The sequence below is a fragment of the Eptatretus burgeri genome, chromosome 15 (genome assembly GCF_056783735.1).
Source record: "Eptatretus burgeri isolate ZD-2024b chromosome 15, Ebu_testis_v1, whole genome shotgun sequence".
NCBI classification, from domain to species: Eukaryota; Metazoa; Chordata; class Myxini; order Myxiniformes; family Myxinidae; genus Eptatretus; species Eptatretus burgeri.
In genome coordinates, this window is record NC_140975.1 from 20,093,897 (window position 1) to 20,116,396 (window position 22,500).

Here is a 22,500-nt window from a genome sequence, read left to right on the forward strand (position 1 = left end):
ACTGCCCTCCAACGCCCTGGAGGCGGGGCCACCGCCCCTCGCTCACCGATTGGACGGAACAAAAGTGGGCGTGTGTCGTTTTTGATCCGTTTTTGGAGCTGAAAATCCGTGGTTTTGTACACGCTGTTCGGCGCGCGCCCTGCACGAGTCCAACACCGGTACCCACAAGCGGCGCAAGAACGGTGGCGATGCGACGGTTGCGAGGTGTGACGTTAAGCGGCGCCGCGGTGGGTGGTTGATGTTGTGGTTGGTGGTGGTAACAATGGCGGTTGGTCCAAAATAAAGATAGTAAAAGAAAAACGGCTATCCTGAAGAGTCGCAGCACGCATAAATGACATGTATTCCCACTAGACAACGGGTTTGGGCCTAACTACACATATACTTACGGAGATATCTCACCTAAGGGACCTGAATGGTGGTTTGCGAATTTGGTAACCACAACACTACCCCCTCCCCTTTTTACAGACTCGTCCCGAGTCGTCAAATTTTCGTGTGCCATCATGTGTAGTTTTCCCCTAGTACATTTTACCTACGGATCCCTGAGTGCGACATTCATGGTATTCGTGTCCCCAAAATAAATAACCTGAGGGCTGCGTAACTACCTAAACAAACTCACTCACACGGACGACTTAAATAAAATTGCCGGCGCTAGGACAGACATGCCGGGGGCGCACTCATATTTACAGTACATCTTAACCTTAACTTACAAATTTTACACTAAACCATGGCCCAGGATCACTGAACTCTGCAAAAGAAAACAGTTAGCAGGGAGCCAGGCTGCTCGCATGCAGTCTCTGGCACAAAACAATGCAGGTGACAGGGAACGTGGCTGGCTGCTCACACGCAGTCCAAGGCCTTCCCTTTTGAACTGAACGCAGTGAACCACAACGGTGCATGGGCTGCACAAACGCAGTCTCCGTGCCAGCTCAAGTGGCACACGCAATGAACACAACGGATGGATGGATGGACACAAACACGGTGCACGGGCTGCCACTGCAGGCCCGTGTTGTAGCTGCCAACAGGGCAGTTCTCGCAGCTTGCAAACTGTTGCTTTTACGATCCTGGCGCACATGGCAATGAACAGGGGGGGGCAAAGCAAAAATTGAACGGGGCTGGTGAACATGGGCAGTGGGCATGGCATGGCAAAGGCAGCAGGCAAACACAGCCCGCAGAAGAAGGCCGCTGCAGGCAAACACAGCCGGCAGATGAACTGGCCGGCACAGGCCTTGAAGAAAAACAGCCAGCAGATGAAGTGGCCGGCACAGGCCTTGAAGCAAACACGGCCAGCCGATGGCACAGGCCTTGCAGCAAAACAACAGCTGCCGATGAAGTTGGCCGGCCTCCGCCTTGAAGCAAAACACGGCCAGCCGATGAAGTTGGCCAGCTCTTGCCGTTCAGTGGAGGTTGGTGGAGGGAGTGCGGTGGTGCTGGCCACTTGGAGGGCGGGCTCGGACCTACCTACCTGTCTCCCTCCCAACCTATCGCCTTTGCCTGTCACTGTACATACCCACTCCCTTAATTTGTCAAACCCCAATTTAGCCCCAACTTATTTTTTTTGTTGTTTTTATTTTTACTCCCCCACTATAAATCGTCCCCTAACCCCCTTTATCGTCCTTGTTCGGCTAACCTATCCTGTCACCTAGCCTACTCCCAACCCCTACGTTCCCTTCCCGGAGGGGAATAAGGGAGAGCTCACGTCCTGTGTCGAGGCCCAACGAAGCCTCAGAATGGCCTCCCCAGAGTTCGGCGATCTATAACCAAAGTGGGTCCAGCGGCCCACAACGACAGCGAGGGGATGGATGGTGCGGAGGGGTACATCTCCTAATCTACCCTAACCATTTAACTGTTAAACTACCCCGGGGCTTTCAACAAGCACCTCTCGCTTAAACTATTGGTTCTAACAACCCAGATTCCCGTCGCCTGTGTTGGTGTCCTCACAATTTCGGGCCTCGCCCCCCAATTTTCTCTCCATGCCCTCGCACGGTCTCCTGGCTGGGACACGTGGCTCCCTTTGGCAGGCACGACCCTCTGCCGAATCTCCCGCTATGGCACCCCCGGGCACTACACTGCCTCCGAGCCTACCAGCTCCCTAACACCGGGGAGTGCCCCCCATGGCACCTCCCCTGAAACGCACACATGGCAGGCTGGCTTCCCGGGCCCCTTTCCGAGGGTCACCCTTGCCCACAACACTGCCCACGCGGCAAATGGCGCCCCGGGCCCCCGCACCAAGCAGGCGCACCCGTGCCCACTACGCTATCCCGGCCCCCCATGGGCCCTTGGCCTACCACGGCCGACTTGCCTGGTGCCCGGGGTACCCACTCAGCGATACTCACCTTTCGCAGCCACGCTCCAAAGCCCGTCAACAGGGCTCCTGCACCCCTCCAAATGGGTTTCGAGCCTACATTCCCACCAACAGCAAAACGACCTCCATTTTTCAATTTGACTAACCCAGCTAACTCACTTTACTCTGACCCCGGGGTCCCTTGGGCGGGAGTCACTCCTCCCCCCAATCACTCATCGCACCATGCATTCCCCATTCACTCCATACACACAGACCCGCTGGCCTCACTCACTCACCAAGCACATGCCTCCACCTCATAACTCACCAACAACTCAACACACACACCGCTGAACTCTGCCATCCTTCTATCTACATCCCCTAACTAACTCGTGCTCCCACGTCGTCCCTTACACTATAGCACGTTCCATTTAACACTACGTAGCTAAACTACGTCCCCTCTACACATCCACAAGTCTGTCACTGTCTCCAAATAAATCATTTTATTTCCCAACTAAATCTGGCTACAATCCCTCTAACTAATCCATTCCACGGACTCCATGAGGACTTACCCTTGCCCCATGAAGTCGGTCTAACTAAGCTAACCCTTCCCCCTAACTAGTTTTCATCCTGTGCCCCGGGTAAGGGGGTCTTCCACCCCTTGCCCAGGAATCCTGTGCACCCGAAAGTGAGGCTTGTTTTTTTTTTTGTTTTTTTTTCCATGCGCAGCACCTGCGCGGCAACTCAGAGCTCGCGCACTTTGCACCTGCCCGTGACGTCATGCAGCTGCACGTGTTCCTCGTCCCTCCTTGGACGGTACCATCCGGCAGAGATACCCCTCCTGCCGGATTCCAACCCCACGTGCAGCCATGGCGTCACCGTGCGCATAAAAAAAACACAAGCCCCACGTCTCGAGGGGTTCCCCACGCGAACACATGTGCTTTGCCCGTTGGAGCTTAACACACACGATCGCGTGGAGAACCCGTCCGGTCCAAATCCATAATCCTGCCTAAACTTTGTCCGTCCGCGGGATCGGCAAATCCACCGCTGGCGTTTCCGGACCGGGACTTCACTCTCGCAAGCGAGCACGTGGCGGTCTCGTGCGTTGCACAGCACGAACCTCGTGCTCGCGGCTGGGTGAACCCGGCACGGTCCCCGAAATAGCTCCAGCCGCTACTCGGCTTTCTTTCATCACATGTCTCCGTCGTCGCCATTCGACCCACGCACACCTGCGTGTTACGACGCACACACTCCACTCCATCACATTCACACCGGGAGACGCGGCTGCGTGCTCCCGCATGCCACCGACATCTCCCTCACACACACGGTCTCCCTTGCATAACCCATACCACTCACACGTGGTGCTCCATTCACTCGCGCGGGGGAACTCACCCGCGGTGCCTCACTCACACACGCGGGGGCACTCACCCGCGGTGCCTCATCCACACACCGTCCCTCACTCATACACGCGGGGGCACTCAACCGCGGTGCCTCATCCACACTGGCCGTTCCATCCACACACACGGCCTCTTCCACACACGGTGCCTCATCCACACATGGCGTGCTGGGAAGCACGTACTCCGGCACCATCGCCACCACACCACTCACACACGGGGTCGCTTCCACACACGGGGACGCACTCACACCTTGCCCCACACACACAGGGACAACCACACTGGGGATTCGTGTCCCCACAAGGGTCTCCGGGGCCTCTATACCCCCCAAGCTCTCCAAGCACCCGTTCGCAGCACTCCTCCCCTCAACCTCGCAAAGTACGACCGAACTCACCTGGTCGTGACTCGCCTCAAGGGGGCATACTCCCTCCCCTCGTTCCTGGAGGAGGCCATCCAGGTGCTCGCACTGGGTCTCCACCCAGTCCGCCAGCTCACCCCCATTATCCTCCACTACCTCCGTGTGTGTGTGCGCGTCACTTACCCCGTCTTCATCGTGTAGTCTCTCCTCTATTTTTTCTGTCTCCCGTGTCTCTATACATTTATAAGTTTCTGTTGTCGTCACCTCGTGTCTCGTCTCACACGTTTTGGTCTCCCCATTTAATTTTTCCCTTTTGGTCACCGTCGATTCTTCTGTCACGACCCTCGCCCAACACGCCCCCCGAATTATTTTTTTACCCACCTCCACCGCGGGCCTGTCAGCCGTTGCACCCCCTTCCAGCTCGTTCGCTCCCACACGTGGAGTCGCCATTCCTATCTCCCTGGTCACGGCCTTCATGCCCGCCTGCAGGCATCGGCCCATGTTCTGCGTCTCACCCCGCAGCTTTTTCGTTTCTTCCTTCATTTGCTGTGTACTCGCATCGATCTTTTCGTTCATGCTTTTTATTTCGTTTATAAATTCAGTTGTGTTTGCATCCATGTTTTCGATTATTTGTTGTGTATTCGCATCCAGCTTTTGTGTATTCGCATCCATCCTTGCTGTCATTGCCGCCAGCATGGCGAATAGCTGGGCCATGTCGGGTGCGCTTGGGTGAGCTGTTTCGGCAGGGGTTGGGGAAGGGTTTTGGTGGAGAGGGGGAGGGGAGGTGTCATACACCGCGGCCGCTGCCGCACCCATTTCGGGCTCTGGGTTCAGTTGGGCGAGTTCGTTTTCCTGTACAACCAACATTTCCTGCACGGGGATTTCATCCTGAGCCATGGATCCTACACATTCGACATCCATTTCTAATACCCCCGGCTCCCGCTCGCCTTGAGACGCCATCTTGCTTCTCTTAAAGGGTTAATTTGAATCGCTTGTAATTTGGAGGGAATCGGGGGTCGCTTCTCTCACCCCTGGACCGATTCCCGTGAATTCAGCTGGAGACAGGAGAGCCCGTTTTCCTGTTCTCCGATACCAGTGCCGCGAGGAGGGCGATGGATTTGTATCGCACGACCTGACACCAGTGTTACGGATTCGCGCCCGCCGGCGTGCTGACGGCCACGTAACTCGAATCGCGGCACGTCGCCCACCGGACGGACAATCCAGTCGTGACCCTCTCGGACTAACGCCGGGAACCAGTCATGGGTGGACCTTTCGGTCTCACCGCGATCGAGCCAATCAGCCCCCGCGTGGGATAGGGTTGCTCGCCAAATTCGACCTACCTAAGTACCCACACGGAGGGTAGACCGGGCGATCGCACCTCGCCGCAGGTCGACTTCGGACACGGGCCACTTAAGCGACCCGTTCCGTTCTCTCGGGATAACCGAGCGGTGTTATCGTCGGCCTCGACGGTTCGATTAATTATCGGGCGTATTCAGCCCACTACCAACCCTTTACGTGAAGCAAGATGAGGATTCAATGAAAGAAATGACGAAGCGAAGCGGGAAACAGTTCAACATAAAGCACATTTATTTGCGATGAACGGAAAGCACACATATTCAATTCCACCAAAAGCACATAGAAAAGAGGAAGACAAAAAGCAAATGCGACAATGCAGATCTAATACCGATTACGCGAGCACACGGCAACACTTATACAATTTTACTTCACAGACGGCGCCGACAACACATATCCAAAACCAAGAAAAAGAAAAGAGAACCCTCAAGGCTGAGGCGGGCCTGAGGCCGAGACCGGGTCGGGCCTACCCGTCTGGTGATGAGACGCGGAGCGGCGATGGTGCCTCAACTCCGCGGGCCTCGCGGACAGTGTCTGGTAGGGGGTGGGAAAAGGGGCCCCCTTGGTCGCACTATCTCAGCGCGGGGGGAAACAGGAGGGGGTTGCTGATGCTCGGGGGAAAGGAGGATTTCTACTCTGCCTCGAGTCCCGCGACGAGCGTCTCCACCTCGACCAGGTCGCGCCGTCGGCCTCCCAGGTGTGCAGCTCCCGGCACGACGCGAGCACCCCCTCGTCTGCCCTCGCCGCCTCTCCACAGCTCCGTCCTCTTCGCTCCGACTCCAACGCACACGACGACGACGACGACCAACTCCTTCTTGCTACTTCTTCCCAACTCCACCGACTGCGAAGTCTTAACTCTCTTGACTTGACGAACGCGGTCGCTTATATAAGCCCCGTGGCTTCGCTCTCTCATCTTTGACCCCCTGCCTTCGACCTTTCACCTCGCTCCCCATTGGCCCGAGAAAAAGTGGGCGTGAATGCTTTTTGATCCATAAATTTGCATATAGCGACCGCCCTCCAACGCCCTGGAGGCGGGGCCAAATCGCCCCTCGCTCACCGATTGGACGGAACAAAAGTGGGCGTGTGTCGTTTTTGATCCGTTTTTGGAGCTGAAAATCCGTGGTTTTGTACACGCTGTTCGGCGCGCGCCCTGCACGAGTCCAACACCGGTACCCACAAGCGGCGCAAGAATGGTGGCGATGCGACGGTTGCGAGGTGTGACGTGAAGCGGCGCCACGGTGGGTGGTTGATGTTGTGGTTGGTGGTGGTAACAATGGCGGTTGGTCCAAAATAAAGATAGTAAAAGAAAAACGGCTATCCTGAAGAGTCGCAGCACGCATAAATGACATGTATTCCCACTAGACAACGGGTTTGGGCCTAACTACACATATACTTACGGAGATATCTCACCTAAGGGACCTGAATGGTGGTTTGCGAATTTGGTAACCACAACAATACATATATATATATACATACATACATATATATATATATATATATATATATATATATATATATATATATATATATATATATATATATACATATATTTATATTGTTGCGAATTCGCGCCCGCCGGCGTGCGAACGGCCACGTAACTCGAATCGCAGCACGTCGCCCACCAGACGGACAATTCTGTCATGACCCTCTCGGAACAACGCTGGGAGCTAGTCACGGGTGGGGGTTTAACCTCACCACGATCGTGCCAATTGCCCACCCACGCAGGATAGGGTTGCTCGCCAAATTCGATCTAATTAAGTAACTGCACGAATGGTCGACCGGGCAATCGTACCACGCCACAGGCCGACTCCGGACACGAACCGCTTAAGCGGTCTGTTCCGTGCTCCAGTGATAACCGAGCGGTGTTATCATCGGCCTTGACGGTTCCAATTAATTACCAGGATGTTGCACCCACGACGAACCCCTTATGTGAAGCAAGATGGAGATTCAATTAAAGAAAAGACGAAGCAAAACGGGAAAAACAGTTCAACATAATGCACATTTATTCCGCGGCACATGGAGAGCACACATATACAATTACAACAATTATGCACCAAAAGCATATGTAACAAAAGAAACACAACAATGCAGATCTACTACCGACTACGCGTGCACACGGCAACACTTATACAGTTTTACTTTATAGACGGCGCCAACAACACATTTACTCAAAAGCAAAAGAAAAGGGCCACCCTCAAAGACAAGGGGACAGACGGGGCCTGTGGGCCGCGAGACCGGGTGGATCCTACCCGTGTCTTGTGATGAGCCGCAAATGTGGCGGCGCGGCGGTGCCCCGACTCCGCGCTCCTTCGCGGGTTTCGTTGGCACTGTTTGGAGTGGGGTGGGAACGGGGCCCCCCTTTTCGCACTATCTCAGCGTGGGGGGGGCAAGGGGGGAATTGTTGATGCTCTGGGGAAAGAGGATAGCTGGCTTGCTTGGGTCCCGCGATGAGCGACTCCACTGCGAGCTCGTCGCCGACCGCCGTCTTCCTTGCCTCGGACCCGAGCTATCCGGTCCCCTCCGCAATTCTCCTCAGCCGACTGCAGCAAACCACCTCGACCACGCTCCAGGCTTCCTCTCTCTGCAGCTCCCCGACAGACTCCGAACCCCGACAGACTGACTCTCCTCCAGACCCGACTTGACTGCCGGCTCCACAGACTGATCCTCTCCAGACCCGACTTGACTGCCTCGACCGAGCCCGAATCGACCCTGCGCTCGGCACTTTATAGTCCGGCAGGAGAACCCATATGCAAATTTCTGGATCAGAACGAGCTCGGGGGTGGAGCCACGCTCGCCCATTGGACGGAGAAAAAGGGGCGTGAGTCTCCCCTGATCCTCGAATTTGCATATCCCGATTCTACTCCGACGCGCCTGGAGGCGGGGCCAAACCGCCCCGCGCTTGCTGATTGGACGGATCAGAAGTGGGCGTGTATCATTCCTGATCCGACTTCTCCTCGGAAAGGCCGCACTTTGCACCCGCGGCTCGGCGCGCCTCCCGCACGAGGCCAGGACAGCCTGACGCTCGGTGCCCACAAGCGGTGCGGGAATGGCCGCAGAAGGAGAGGCGAAGGTGGTGGAGGGTTTAAAGTGGTGGTCCATGGCCATGGCGACGTTTGGAATGGCGGTGATGCGATGTTTGCGGGAGCGAGTTGTGAAGGTAAAGGTCGTGGCTGTTGGCGTTATTGTTGTTGTGAAGCGGCGTTGCGGTTGGTGGTTGTTGTGTGATGGCGGTTGAGACGTGGTTGGTTCAAAATAAAGATAGAACAGAAAAACGGCTATCTCAAAGGGTCGCAGCCTGAATGAATCACATTTATTCCCTCTAAACAACGGGTTTGGGGCTAACTACACATGTACTTACAGAGATATCTCACCTACGGGATCTGAATGATGGTTTGCGAATTTCCTCAACCGCAACAATATCATGCTCAAGGGGTGGGGTGGTTGGTAAATTCAGAAAGGAAAAGAGATGATTATAAGAAAGGAGGACAGTGTGGGACAAGACAAGCAGAGAGAAAGGAAAATAGGGTTGGAAGGAGATGGGGGGTAAAGAAAGGGAAGGGGCATCGATATGGAAACTGGGGGAGGGGAAAATGCAAGAGGCTCAAAATTCATTCATATTTGTATAAATAATTATCAGATGGCCACTTTTTCTTTCATTCTTTCAGAATTTCCTTGTAATGTTTCCCATTTGCATGCTTGTTACTGTTTGCTCGAACACATTGTCACATGTATGGGATAGCACGGAAAATGGCTGCTCGATCACCACCTTGTACACGTAGGGCCTTTGCCCCAGAACAGCTGAATTGAGCTGTTGCACAAACTGTTCTTGCACGAGCCCACTGGTTGCTGCCCGTGCTCTGATATCCCAACAATGGCAGGGAGAACATCCCCATACTAAGATAGCTCACACTGATTATAAAGTCACTTAAATTATGACCAGGTTCAAATCACAAATACCGACGGGCCTGAAAGGCATGACAAACACAGACAACTAGAATGGCACTCAGTCGAGCGCATACCTCTGCCACACTGAACAGTTTACGTTTTGTATCCCACTGATACGCCGGATCTGGATTCAGACTTGAACCGAACTCGAATCGGCTTGTTCTTGTCACCTACCCAACTAATCCACCAACTTTTGTCATCACTCGTCTACAACGTTTTGAAATATCATGCTATGTATCATTTTTGGTCCCATCTCTCATTAGTGAAGAATCACTTAAGAAATTGTATCTTAAGATGTGTCTTCATCAAAATCTAATAAATTCGTCCTTGTCACACACCCAACCTGTCCACCAAATTTCGTCTGACTCCATCCAGAACTCCCCAGGTCTAACGGGATCTTCGTCACATGGAACTTTTCCCTATGGCACGAACCAAGATGAGAAAAACCTGAAAAAAGAAAGAGAATTATTATATACATATTTTTTTCTATTTTGCACCCTCTTAGCTTTGTATGTGGTTTAACAATGGGGGACCTTTTGGTTATGACTGGTGACCCTCAAGTGTTATTGCAGAAGACCCTCAGACAGAAGGTCTAATGGGATCTTAGGGGACTAAGGGTTCTAATGGGGTCTTTAGGGTCTATATACTGTATAGGGTCTTTGGATCCGAAAGGGCCTTTGGTTTCTAAAGGGTATCACAGGTCTTTGGGGTCTAAAGGGTTTTTGGAGTATAAAGGGTCTTTAGGTTCTTTGGGGTCTTAAGTGTCTTTGGGGTCCAAAGGGTCTTTGGGGTTTTGATGGGTGTTAGGGGTTTTAACAGTCTTGGGCATCTTAGGGGTCTTTAAGTTCAAAGGGCTGTAAAGGTTTAAAGGGTCTTAAATGGTCCAAAGGGTATAAAAGGTTTAAAATGGTCTAAAAGAAAAAAGGGCTTTGAAGGTCTACATGTCTAAAAGCTATGTTCCAATAGTCCGTAATTAATAGAGGTAGTCAAGGTCCAAAAATAAGTAATTAATAGATGTACTCATGTTCCAACTCACATTTAAATAGTAAGTAATTAATAGACATACTCTCATGGGTTGACCAAGATTTCATCTCAACTCAGGTTCACCATACACCAATGTTTTTCAGTTTTATATACAGGATGTACAGGTAATGGGAAAAAAGTGGAAACAACTGGGTAAATGAGGGGCACTAAGCAACAGCTTCTGCATAGGTGTGGCCCATGTGGTAATTAAGCAAATAACATCCCAGCGTGCTTAGGATCATGTATAAAAATGAGCACAGTCCTGGTTGCCTATAATTATGGCTAGCCTGGCTGCAAGAGAAGACCCCAATTCCCCCAACCACACAGCACGTGTGGTCACCCAATGGTTTGATGAGTATGACACTGATGTTATGTATATGTCATGGCCTTCTCAGTCATCAGATCCAAACCCAATTGAGCATTTATTGGATATTCTGGAATGAAGCCTGGGTCAGCATTTTTCACCTCCATCAAACAGGTGTGAATTGATTGACTTTCTCATGGAGGAATGCTGCCACATCCCTCCTGAGTAATGGTGCCGCATCCCTCCTGCGGAATTCCAGACAATTGTGGACTCTATGCCACAGCGCATACAAGCCGTACTGGCCGCACGTGGTGGCCCAACACCCTATTGACTTTACATTGTCCAGTTTCTGTATGTATGTATGTACTGTATATACATTGTTACGGATTTCAGAATCAGATCCGACAAATGCATACAAATATTTAGGTCCTCAGTTATTTCCCTAAATGCATGTCCAGGATAGATCCATCCCCATATCTTGTGGGATTCTAACTTTGATGCGTTGAGAAGGGTAAAGAATAGATTCCCTTTCGTATGGGATGACCTTTTTCTCTTTACAACAGACACATTCATGCACGTGAGATTGCCGTTAGCCCAACGGAGGCTCACTCACCTCTTTCCATTGATGTTGACACCCGCCTTTTCCATCGACGTTTGACATCCCGTTTAGCAGCTCTATGGACGCTAACTGGCTCTTTTTCGTATCGGGCTGAATATTGAGGTGATAATTGTTGTTGACGTATTATGAGCGCTTCACGTTTTCGCTCAGTAATTCTGGTAAATGGCTGCTTTCTGCCATTCGTCCAGCACCACAGGCATGGTGTCGTAGGCCAGGAATGATTGCGGGATGGGCGGTTTGTCACATGCAACGATGCGCCAAAAAAGGACTGGCGGCCTATAAAAAGGACGGGAGGACCACTGTAGTCAGTCAGTTGGCGACAGTCAGTTGGCAATAGCTGGTTGCGGTTCTGATAGCTTTGAGAGTTTTGTGACTGTCGGTTGGTGACAGCTGGGCGACGGATATTTTCAGCTCGTCAGTTCCATTCAGACGGTTGCTTCAATGAGTTCCAGTCAGACGGTTGATCATTACATGGCTGAGGAATCGGTTAGCGAATGGAATATAGCTCATCACTATACCTCTACCAGGTGGTGAAGTTTCGTGAAGGTCGGAGTAAAATTGTGACCTGCAGGCGATTGACATACAAACAGAGAGACAGACGGAATAACAGACCAGACCAATCAATATACTTGCGAATCTTCAATTCCGCAAGTAACAAACTAGAACAGCACTCGGTAGAGCGTGCACCTCTGCCAGGCTGAACAGTTTATGTTTTGTATTCCACTGATGGGTCAGATCTGCATCCGGATCCTGAATCAAAATCGAATCGGCTTATTCAATTAATACAATTAAATTAATTGCGAATTAAAATACAATATTACGATCTGACTTACAATAACTTTTATTTTTATAGATCACCGAACGTAAGCATCTAAAAATTTTGTAATTGTGATAAAATGAAGAGTAAAGAATGGCATATGGCACAAAGGCAAGCCAACCATAGCGAGAGAATAGCAAGCAGGAAGAATACACATTCTATAAGTTGCCAAAAAGGTTTAATAAAAAAGTGCACTATTAAATAACACCAAATGCAAACACAAACATCACACTACGTAGTTTGTACGAGCCAGGTGATTGTTTCCTAGTCTCGTAAGAATCGAGGCCTCATTGAAGGCATTTGCTTGGATATGCCAAAAATGAAACATATGAGCGCGCGCGCGCGCACACACACACACACACACACACACACACACACACACACACACACACACACACACACACACACACACACACACACACACACACACACACACACACACACACACGCACACACGCACACACGCACACACGCACACACGCACACACGCACACACTTTGGGCCCCGAGAGAGCTCTGTTCCAAATTCTGACAACTGCTAAAGAGGATTACAACAAACGGGAGAATATCAGGCAGACCAGTCATGTCATGCTACCATGGAACTACATTTCTTCCTAATATTGAGACAGGTATGTACAGGTACATTACATGGCTGAGGAATCGGTTAGCGGATGGAATGCAATACTGTTGAGTGTTACAGTGTCGTACATTCAGAAGACATGATTGTTGGAAAAAGTCCGACAGACACAATTTGTGCCATCGCTCCGCAATTGCTCCTCAGGAAAAGTTTATCTTGTAATGATACTCATGCTGCCATTCATGCCAAAGTATTTCATAGCAAAAAAAATCGTTCAGTTCCTCAGTGAAGGACGAACGTTCTCGGGTGATTGTTATTGTATTGCGCAGTCGCAATTATAGAATGCAATGGTACTGAAGCAGAGAATCCCTTGCAGTGTAAAACTACATACAGTTTGAATCATATTGCCATCAAGACAAAGCATCTTAATGGTTTTCACATGTCAGCATGTCAGGTATTCAGGAAATACCAGAACAACTCGATTCTTCAGTCTTATTATTGGTTCCAACACATCAAAAGCACGTATTATGTTTCGGCCATCATGTGGGCCGGTACCGTAGCCAAGCATTTGCATTCCTGCACCAATCTACGGGGGCACCGCATTGGTAGCGTAGCCAAACCTAATTAATGATGCGGCCAGCAGGAGGAATTCATAATTGAATATGCATTCACTCGACACATTAAAAAGCATGAACACATGCTTGGCACGAGTACAAGACGATAGATTAAAACCAAAGCTGAAAATGCAAGTGAATAGTGTACACTTTGTGACCAAAACATCCTACGGTGTTTCGGATCCGTTTGCAACGGTGTTCCATCTCCGCGGAATCCTACAGGTGCTACAGGTGAATGAAATGGCATTTGTGAACTTGAAGAAAGGTTACATATATTAGACAGGTTTTCATCACAAATGAACAAGTCATGCCTGCAGTGGATCAATACAAGACGGGCAAGCACTATATACAAATTTTCATGGAGAACGTGGTATGGTGCACACAATTATATTTCATGAAGAACAATAAACGCTTTACAATGTAATGTCTTATTTATAACCAAACTGTGACAGTCCCCAGGTTGTCTTGTGATGCTGGTGGATGTCACGCTCGCTTGATAATGAAAACATGCTGAACACCCAACAAAGGTTGCAATATGATACTTAGATTCAAGAGCACAGCACAAGTGAACATCGTGCAGGGACAGAGGGGTAGCTTAACAGGAAGAATACCATTTAAATTCCTATGTTTCACACGTATGGGCTACATTTTCAATAGCATTGCGAATGATCAGTCTGCCAGATGAAAAAAATGCCAGTGGAACAAGAGTATGAGAGCTGCAAACTCAACAATGACCGGCCAAAGGTCAAGAAAAATCAAATCAATCTCAATCTTTTCTTCCTTTCAGCTTTCTCTTGATCATACAAAATGATGGTCGACATTGAGAGGTGAGTAAGGCCATTGAGGTGAGTTAAAGTTCGTGCAAATGGCACTGCAGCACAACCGAGGAAGGGAGACACTAAACGAAAAAGTTTTTGTTGAAAAGGTGTCGGTGGGATAGAAAACATGGCTAATTCATTTTTCTGCTCAAAACAGTGAGTTCACCTTTAGGAATTTAAAAGTTTCTTCACAAGCACCCACGTTTTGTTAACCCAATGCGCACGAGTTTCACCGACGACCGGACGCCTTCAATAGTGTCAGGGTAACTGGAACAAACCATTTTCATCGGTATGACACCTGCCACTGTCATCTCACACACATCCGTACTCATACCACACTGTCTGCTTGTCCGTTGGTGTGGATGTAGCCTGAGGGGCCTGATCTTGCTTGTCTTTATCCGGGGTACTTGCAGGCCCTCTCGTTTCATGTCGGACACTAGAACTACGATCTACGTCCTCACAGCTTCGAGTGTCTTCGCTTGTGCTGGCCACTACGGGAGAGACCAGTGCAATCTCACTGGGCCGTGGTGGTAGACGCTGTAGCCTAATGGGTGGAGTTGCTGTAGTGAGTAGTCGTGATTCTGTCACAGGGGAAGCCGGCGTGACTATCACAGTGGCTGTAGCTGACTTCCGAACTCCACTTGTATCTGGCCTGCTCCGTACTCCTTCTATGCGGGGTGGCACGAAGGAGAATTGCCGGGTGTCAGTTGAACGTGTCTCGGTGGCATTCCCACCACTTTGCATATTTTTCCCGTCAAAAACTTCATTCTGTTGGGCGCCAACTTTGTGAGAAGACGGAAGTCGGAAGGCGCGCCGTGCTGCTCCGCCATCTGTAAGGTCGATCACAGAAAAAGCACCACCAATGCGACCTACCTCACTGCTATCACGGAGGGAAAGGCCACGGCGTGGCAGTGTTCCTGTTCTTGAAGGAGGCCTGCCATCAGCGTCATACAATCGCGACTGCTGCAATTTGTCCAGTTTTTCTGCGACTGATAGGGTGCGCCGTGGTGACTGTGGCATTGTTGTCAGTGTATTGATTGTGTCTCCACTTGGTGAACGAGGACTTGGCCTCACAAACCTTCCAGGCCTGGATACTCGAGCAACCAAAGGTCCAGATTGCTGTGATTCTACTGTTGATTCCTGGGGTTGTGACATCATGGCATCTCCACAAAGACCATTTAAGCCTGGAGAGTCGCCAGACACTGGTTCTGAGCAGCAAGTTTCTCCTTCAAAATCACTGAGAATGTCCTCCCGGCTTGTCACCTTTCGCTGGGAAAGAAAGAAAAATACATTTTTCATTTCAGACATACTTTGATCATGGTCTGTTTTTAGCCATGAAGCAAAGTGGGTTTGTTGTTCAGGCAGTAATGAAAAGGGCATAGCAGAGCAATATTCTAAACAGCCAAGGTACAAGAACATTGACATACATAAAAATATCAAGAAAACCTCCAAACCCTCTGACTGTAGTTTCCTGTTCCGAAAGAGCAAATACGCATTTGTATTTTCCACCCTATCTATACTATAAAAGAGATGATTGTCTCTGTCTGTCACCATTTTTTTCAGAGATGGCCAAATGGTTCTTCTTCAAACTTTCAGAGGTTCATCAGTGAATGCTGGGGAGTGTTTTTGGCCAAAATATTTTGTTTTTTAAATCACTCTATAGTGCTGAAGCCTTTGCAGCTGTGTGTGAGGTAATACTAAATGATCCCTGACCCTTTCCATAGGGGCTGTATGGAGGTGTTTTAAGCCCCCACAAAAAAAACAGAAAATAAAAAAAACTTTGATCCTGTGTACCCCTCATCATCATCATTTAATTGATATCATCATTGTTTTATGACCATGCTTGCATTGCATCCCTGCGAGTCGAGATTAAATGGAGAATTATTTACTGCAGTGAATCCACTGCATTTTCTTTGACGGAGAACAAGGACATCCAGAACAGAAATTTATACCACGCGAAACACCCGCTCCCCATGAGAGCGGCAAGGACGGGAAGCTTTATGTTGCGGGTGGCCGTCCTAACTTATAGTTCCCATGTTTACCGTGGATCCAACCACCAAGTTTTGATGCATTTCATCACACAAACAGACACGTATGTTCTCAAGGCATCCCCCCCCCCCCCCAAACACCTGGGATGACTAGTTTTCAGTTTGCGACAACACAGAGAATTGGCATATTTTATACGGATTTGTACAACTTCTGGGAGTTTTATTTTATTTTGTGATAACATCCAGTTTTCAAGTTACTCAGTCTAGCAGTGCAGGAGTGCATTAGCAGGTATGATAATTCCTCACTTTAACATCAAAGTAAAAAAATAACTCCGCAAAGCGGGCGTAACCATGCATTGTAAAAGGAAGCAGTGATATCATGATGATGCAGTCAGTTAGAGCACGTTGGACGTCATATCGAAAATCAATCAGACTTCAAGATGGCTACCGTGGCGGCTAGTGAAAATTGCAGCGCGCCCATTTTCGAAAGGAACCTTCCTCTACTCAACTCCAACACACACACTGCAAAAATGCATCTAATCGGACAAGTCAAGCCATTCTCGAAATTGACGAAAACCAATTTCAAGCCGACTGCTGTGGCGGCCACACTGAAAATCGCAGCGCACCCATTTTCGAAAGGAACCTTCGTCTGCTCAACCCCAACATTCCCTGCAACCAGAGTTGGTGTCAAAGCCACCCAATGCTCGCCTGTTTATACATTTATCGTTTTTAAAAGACGTCTAATAATTAATATTTTTTATAATTCTCTAACAATTTTGTTTTTTTTTTTGGGGGGGGGGGGTTGGAAATCACTTAAAACATGTAGAAATGCAAAAAAAAAAAATTCTCTAACAATTTTTTTTTTGGGGGGGGGGACCAAGTCCAAAATCTAATGGCATGATGCTTGGGCCATACCTAACCCCCCACCAAGTTTCGTCAAAATCCGTCAAGGAGTTTTTCCATAATACAAAAAATTTAACATTTTCATGCTCACGCTCACGCCGGGGGTATCGCTATAGCTCTCTGTTCTTCGAACAGGCGAGCTAAAATGGATTTAATCGGGCAAGGCATTCTCAAAATTGACGGAAACCAAAAGTTGACGGACGCCCAAACACCGAAGTATGAACTTTGACCCCTGTGACCTTGAAAAATAGGTCAAATCAAAAACCCGGGTTATATATCATGTATCCTCGTCAGATATACCTGTGATAAAAATTTGGCGATGATCCAGCCATTCGTTCAGGAGAAATAGCCATTTCTAGGTTTTCAGTTTTGGGCCCTTGGTGGCCTAGCCGAGAATCGAATTGCGCTGATTATCGAAAGGAACTTCCTCAACCCAGCCCCAACACACACTGCAAAAATGGATTTAATCGGGCATGGCATTCTCCTCGAAATTGACGGAAACCAGTTTCAAGATGGCTGCCATGGAGGCCACATTGAAAATGGCAGCGCGCCCATTTTCGAAAGGAACCTTTCTCTCCTCAACCCCAATACACCCTGCAAAAATGGATTTAATAGGACAAGGCGTTCTCCTCGAAATCGACGGAAACCAATTTCAAGATGGCTGCCATGGAGGCCACATTGAAAATCGCAGCGCGCCCATTTTCGAAAGGAACCTTCCTCTACCCAGCCCAAACACACATTGCAAAAATGGATTTAATCGGACAAGGCGTTCTCCTCGAAATTGACGGAAACCAAAAGTTGACAGACGCCCGGACAAAGCCTGTGACGACAAGATGGCTGCCATGGAGGCCACATTGAAAATCGCAGCGCGCCCATTTTCAAAAGGAACCTTCCTCTACCCAGCCCCAACACACACTGCAAAAATGGATTTAATCGGACAAGGCGTTCTCAAAATTGACAGAAACCAAAAGTTGACAGACGCCCGGACAACGCCTGTGACGACAAGATGGCTGCCATGGAGGCCACATTGAAAATCGCAGTGCACCCATTTTCGAAAGGAACCTTCCTCTACCCAGCCCCAACACACACTGCAAAAATGGATTTCATCGGACAAGGCGTTCTCCTCAAAATTGACGGAAACCAAAAGTTGACAGACGCCCGGACAACGCCTGTGACGACAATACCCCTTTTTCAGCCCAATTCGGGCTGAGGGGTAAAAACGAGTTGGAGGTGGCCATCTCAACTTCGTGGAATGTTCCCATCCCCAATCAGACTGCAACAACCACTTTTCAACTTACTTCGTCCAGTGGGTAAGGAGTACATAAAATACAGAGCACGTATGTAAATTGGCCAAGTAGTCTTTGATTATATAAAGTTTTCAATATATATATATATATATATATATATATATATATATATATATATATATATATATATATATATATATATATATCGCAAACTGTGGTGTCTGACCATGTGTTTGTCCTTCTCCCGTTTATGGTGGCCCCTTCCCACACTGCGTTTGAAAAGCTGCGTATCTGGATTAAAGTAGATGTATTACAGATCTTCATGGAGTAACAAGCAATTTAAAATAGCAATATTTTGCCCTCTTTTCAGACAAATCCAACCATCCCTGTCTGATGTTGCACCACCATTTAGCGGTGGGCGGTAGAAGTAGCTCACGGCTTTCGCTCTGAGTGAAACCATGGGTGCAGCACAGTTAACCTTTTTTAATTCCATGAAATAGTTTAATTGATATTTTAACTTAAAATTTTCCCATCACTGGGGACGGGTACATTTGCTCATGCTATTATAATTCTGTAAAACGCTAGGACTTGCAATACACTCTCCCACCGGGCTACACGATACACATTTTTTTTGGGGGGAGGGGTGTTTGTATACATAGTTGATGCTCATGGAAGGGCTAGTACTAGAACACTGAACGGATCAGGATACAACAGGATAAAGGGAACAGTTGAGAGAGGGGGAAAACATCACCAGCAGAGTTGAAGGCCAAGATAGAGGGAGACAGATAAACAATGGGTGTGGGGAGGAATTTGGGACAGGAGATGATGCACGTGGTGGACAAGATGGATATAGAAGGAAGCTCTCAGGAGAGAGAACTGGAAATTTGGAAGGTAGGATTGGGGTGAGGTGGAAGCTGAGCAGGGGGCGGGGGTGGGGGTGGGGAGGGAGGGTTAACAAGGATCGAAAAGATCATGGTTTTGGATTGGGGATGATCTGAGATTGTGGTGAACAGCCATCTTGACCTGGAAGGGAGAATGAGATTGAAGAGGATGTGGAAGCTGGTTCCACAGGTGGGAAAAAAGAAGAACAAATGAGTGGAGGTGAGCAGTGATTCTGGATTTAGGTAGCCCTTAGGTAGTGGGCCTTGAAGAAACCTGGGGGGAGGGTGGGGGGGGGCAAAGCACAGAAATAGCAGAGGGTGCAAGACCAGAAAGGAATCGATAGAAGAAGAATTTATAAGGAATATTTGCGTTTATCCACCCTCCCCCATCCACTTCACGTGACGATGAATTATTATAATGCCTAAAACATTGCGGGGCACAACCCAGGTACAACCACAAAAATTTCTATTCATTCCGTCCAGCGGTTTCGGAGTGCACACGAGTCAAACAAACACAAACAGGTCACATAATTATATATGGTATGATTTCCATGAACAATTAATCTTTAAAAAATGGCCAGAAAAATATCGTTTCCCAATAAGTTTTAATCCGCACCAGGTGTGTTGGAGACAACCGGTTGCTCTCTTCCAGGAACTCTTCCAGGCTCACCAGCTCGCTGCCGGGGGACACGACCTCTGCTCTGCACCCCCTGGGTTTTAAGCTCGACATGGTCACTGTCCCCGTGGGGTCTGACTGAGAGCTGGCCGAGCTTGCAGCCTGGCTGGTCACGGGTGTTGCATTGGGTCCTATGTCTTTTATTGACTTCTCCGTGGGACTCTCTGGGGTGTTGAACCCACCGGTGACTAAGGAATGAGGAGGCATGGAAGTCCTACATTATTTCGATGCTTTGTATGCAACAAAAAGGACAGCAAGTGAATTAAAAAAAGTCACAATAGCAGAATGAAAATCAATGATGCTATACGAGTAAGAAAAAAAAGAAAAAAAAAAAAAAGATCAGTTTTCATTCCGGCACAGCGACAAAATTGAATCAGGTTTGCAAGCTTATCCAGCAAATGCATCACTCGAGTCCTTCAATCATGCAGGTGATTAAAAAATAATAATACAACAACAACCTGCATTTTTTCATCACAAAGAAGTCATGATTGATGAGAAAGACAACATTTATTCACTGATCCCATGCAACAAAAGCAGAGCAGGAGAGCAAAAAGGCAAGGCTTGGCTGCAAAGCAAAGTTACTTTTGGCAACAAAGGTGGTGCTTCCATCATTATTATTATTATTATTATTATTATTATTATTATTCTCATCACCATACATAAGCATCTTGGCAATGCTCTTGGCTGGACTTGCAAAGCAGCATGAGCAGATGCTAAGGGTACCGGCTGTTAGGGCCAGTCCACAGGATAAATCGGAGCAGCCAAAAAGGTGTGCGTTTCAGCAATAATGAGGCTTTTACTTTTGCAACAGTGTCTGTTTTTTGGCCTGCCATGCTCCTTGCCCACTGGTCCCCAGCATAGCCAGCAAAACTGCAGCAATTGCACATGTGAATTGACAGTTGCACGAACGCACGAAACGACGCCAGCCTGTCAAAAGAACTTACAACAGAGCTGGCAGGGAATCTGACACACAGAGTGTGCCTGACCGAAGCCATCCTTGCTTTGTGGAGCTTCGCTTGCACACAGGGCTCCCGTCAGGAGAGGCAAGGACAGTGGGCGTGAGGGGCACGAGACAGCGGATGGTATGGAAAAAGCACTACGACACCTTAAAAATAACTTTGTAATGTTTTCCAGAGAAAAGGTAAAATAATTTATACTTCAGTCACAATATTTGTATTTGAATGTCTGTCCATCCAAGGTGAAGGCAGATGTACAAATGGTTATGGTAATTAGCACACCAAGGCAATTGGTTATAAAATAAAAAATCCATGCCAGGCCAACACCTCAGCCCCGGTGGCCAATTACATCAGCATCATCACTTCAGGGCATGCAGCACAGCATGCACCATGTTTGCACTGTTTTCTGGTATAAAAATAAAATAAAAGCATATATACTTACAGGTTTGGCTTGAGGTGGGCTGAGATGACTGCAGGTCTCGCTGGCTTCGAACAGAGTCATTAGAAGATGCAAGCCCTGTGGAGGTGAGTTTGAGGGAAGAACATCACTCAGGTTTGGTTTTCTGGAGGTAGCCCAGGTGAGACTTGGCTGAAAATGATGATCATGTTGGTAGGTTGAAGCCAGGTCATTGTTTACGACAGGCATGGTTGACCATTACAATGCCTTTTTTGACCAGCTTCATTTGGGTGATAGATTTCGACAATGTGGAAACTCACCAAGCTAATCTTTAAATTGAAAGGATGTACCCAAGCAACCTCCTTTAATTAAGCCTCATTTAATGATTAAGCATTCTGCAACAAAGAACACGAGCACAGGAACACACAATTATCTCATCTTCCTTTGTTGAACACCAGCGAGCAACTCCACTTTAAACCCACTCTCCCTCCATTATACTGTACTGTACTTTAACTATGCCAATTGTAGATTATACTTTGTTCTCAATGTCACACAAATTGACTCAATATCATTCAAAGTGGGTTTGCAGCACAGTCAATCAGATGATGCTTTCAAAAACGAAACCCTGATTAGTTACCTCCGCCACCGAATGTGGACAAAGGTTATGTTTTCATCCCTGTCTGTCTGTCTGTCTGCTGTTTGTCTGTGAACAGGATATCTCAAAAAGTTGTGAACGGATTCGGACAAGATTTGGTGGACAGGTTGGGTGTGCAACAAGGACCAATTGTTTGGATTTTGGTGAAGATCGGAATCCGGATACAAGAATTTTTAAAGTGATTCTTCACCATCGAGAGATCAGGCCAAAAACTATACATAGCAAGATATCTCAAAAAGTTGTGAATGAGTTATGACAAAACCAGGTGGAGGAGTGGGTTAGGTGACCCGAACAAGCTGAATGGATTTTGGTTAAGGTCCGGATGCAAATCCAACCTATTGGTGGGATAGAAAATTTAAACTCTTCAGCCTGGCAGAGGTATGCACTCCACCAAGTGCTGTTCTCGTTCTCTCTGCATTCAGTGGGGGCAATTAAAAGAGAGAGAGAAAAAAAAGATTAACTGCCACACGATAGGGTCTGTCTGTCCCCTATCCTCTAAATGCTGAGGGTCAAGCGAGGAAACAGCATGTACCATTTTTAATGTCGTTGGTACAACTCGGCTGGGGCTAGAATTGAACCGCTAACCTCCCATACTCAGAGCGGACACTCTAACTATTGTGCAACAGAGTCCGGTGCTTGAAAAAAACCCCAAAAAAACTTTCATTTCTACTTTGGGAAGGAAGGAAAATATTGAGTAT

At 48.3% G+C, this 22,500-nt stretch overlaps 1 protein-coding gene across 5 annotated transcripts in view; it reads right to left on the reverse strand.

The window, feature by feature from the left end:
* Nucleotides 1-12,247: 12,247 nt before the first annotated feature.
* CCDC88A (coiled-coil and HOOK domain protein 88A) overlaps nt 12,248-22,500 on the reverse strand; it is a 176,524-nt gene continuing 166,271 nt past the window's right edge. For 3 of the 5 annotated variants that reach the window (XM_085858535.1, XM_085858533.1, XM_085858536.1), the window contains 4 exons: nt 21,193-21,267; nt 20,739-20,822; nt 19,735-19,982; nt 12,248-15,368 (listed from right to left, as the gene is read on the reverse strand). In XM_085858535.1, coding sequence (XP_085714661.1) covers nt 14,412-15,368; nt 19,735-19,982; nt 20,739-20,822; nt 21,193-21,267 — 1,364 coding nt within the window. In that variant the 3' untranslated portion in view covers nt 12,248-14,411. Of the gene's footprint in view, nt 15,369-19,734; nt 19,983-20,738; nt 20,830-21,192; nt 21,268-22,500 lie in introns of all 5 variants that reach the window. The other 2 variants (XM_085858537.1, XM_085858534.1) reach the window with 2 other exon arrangements.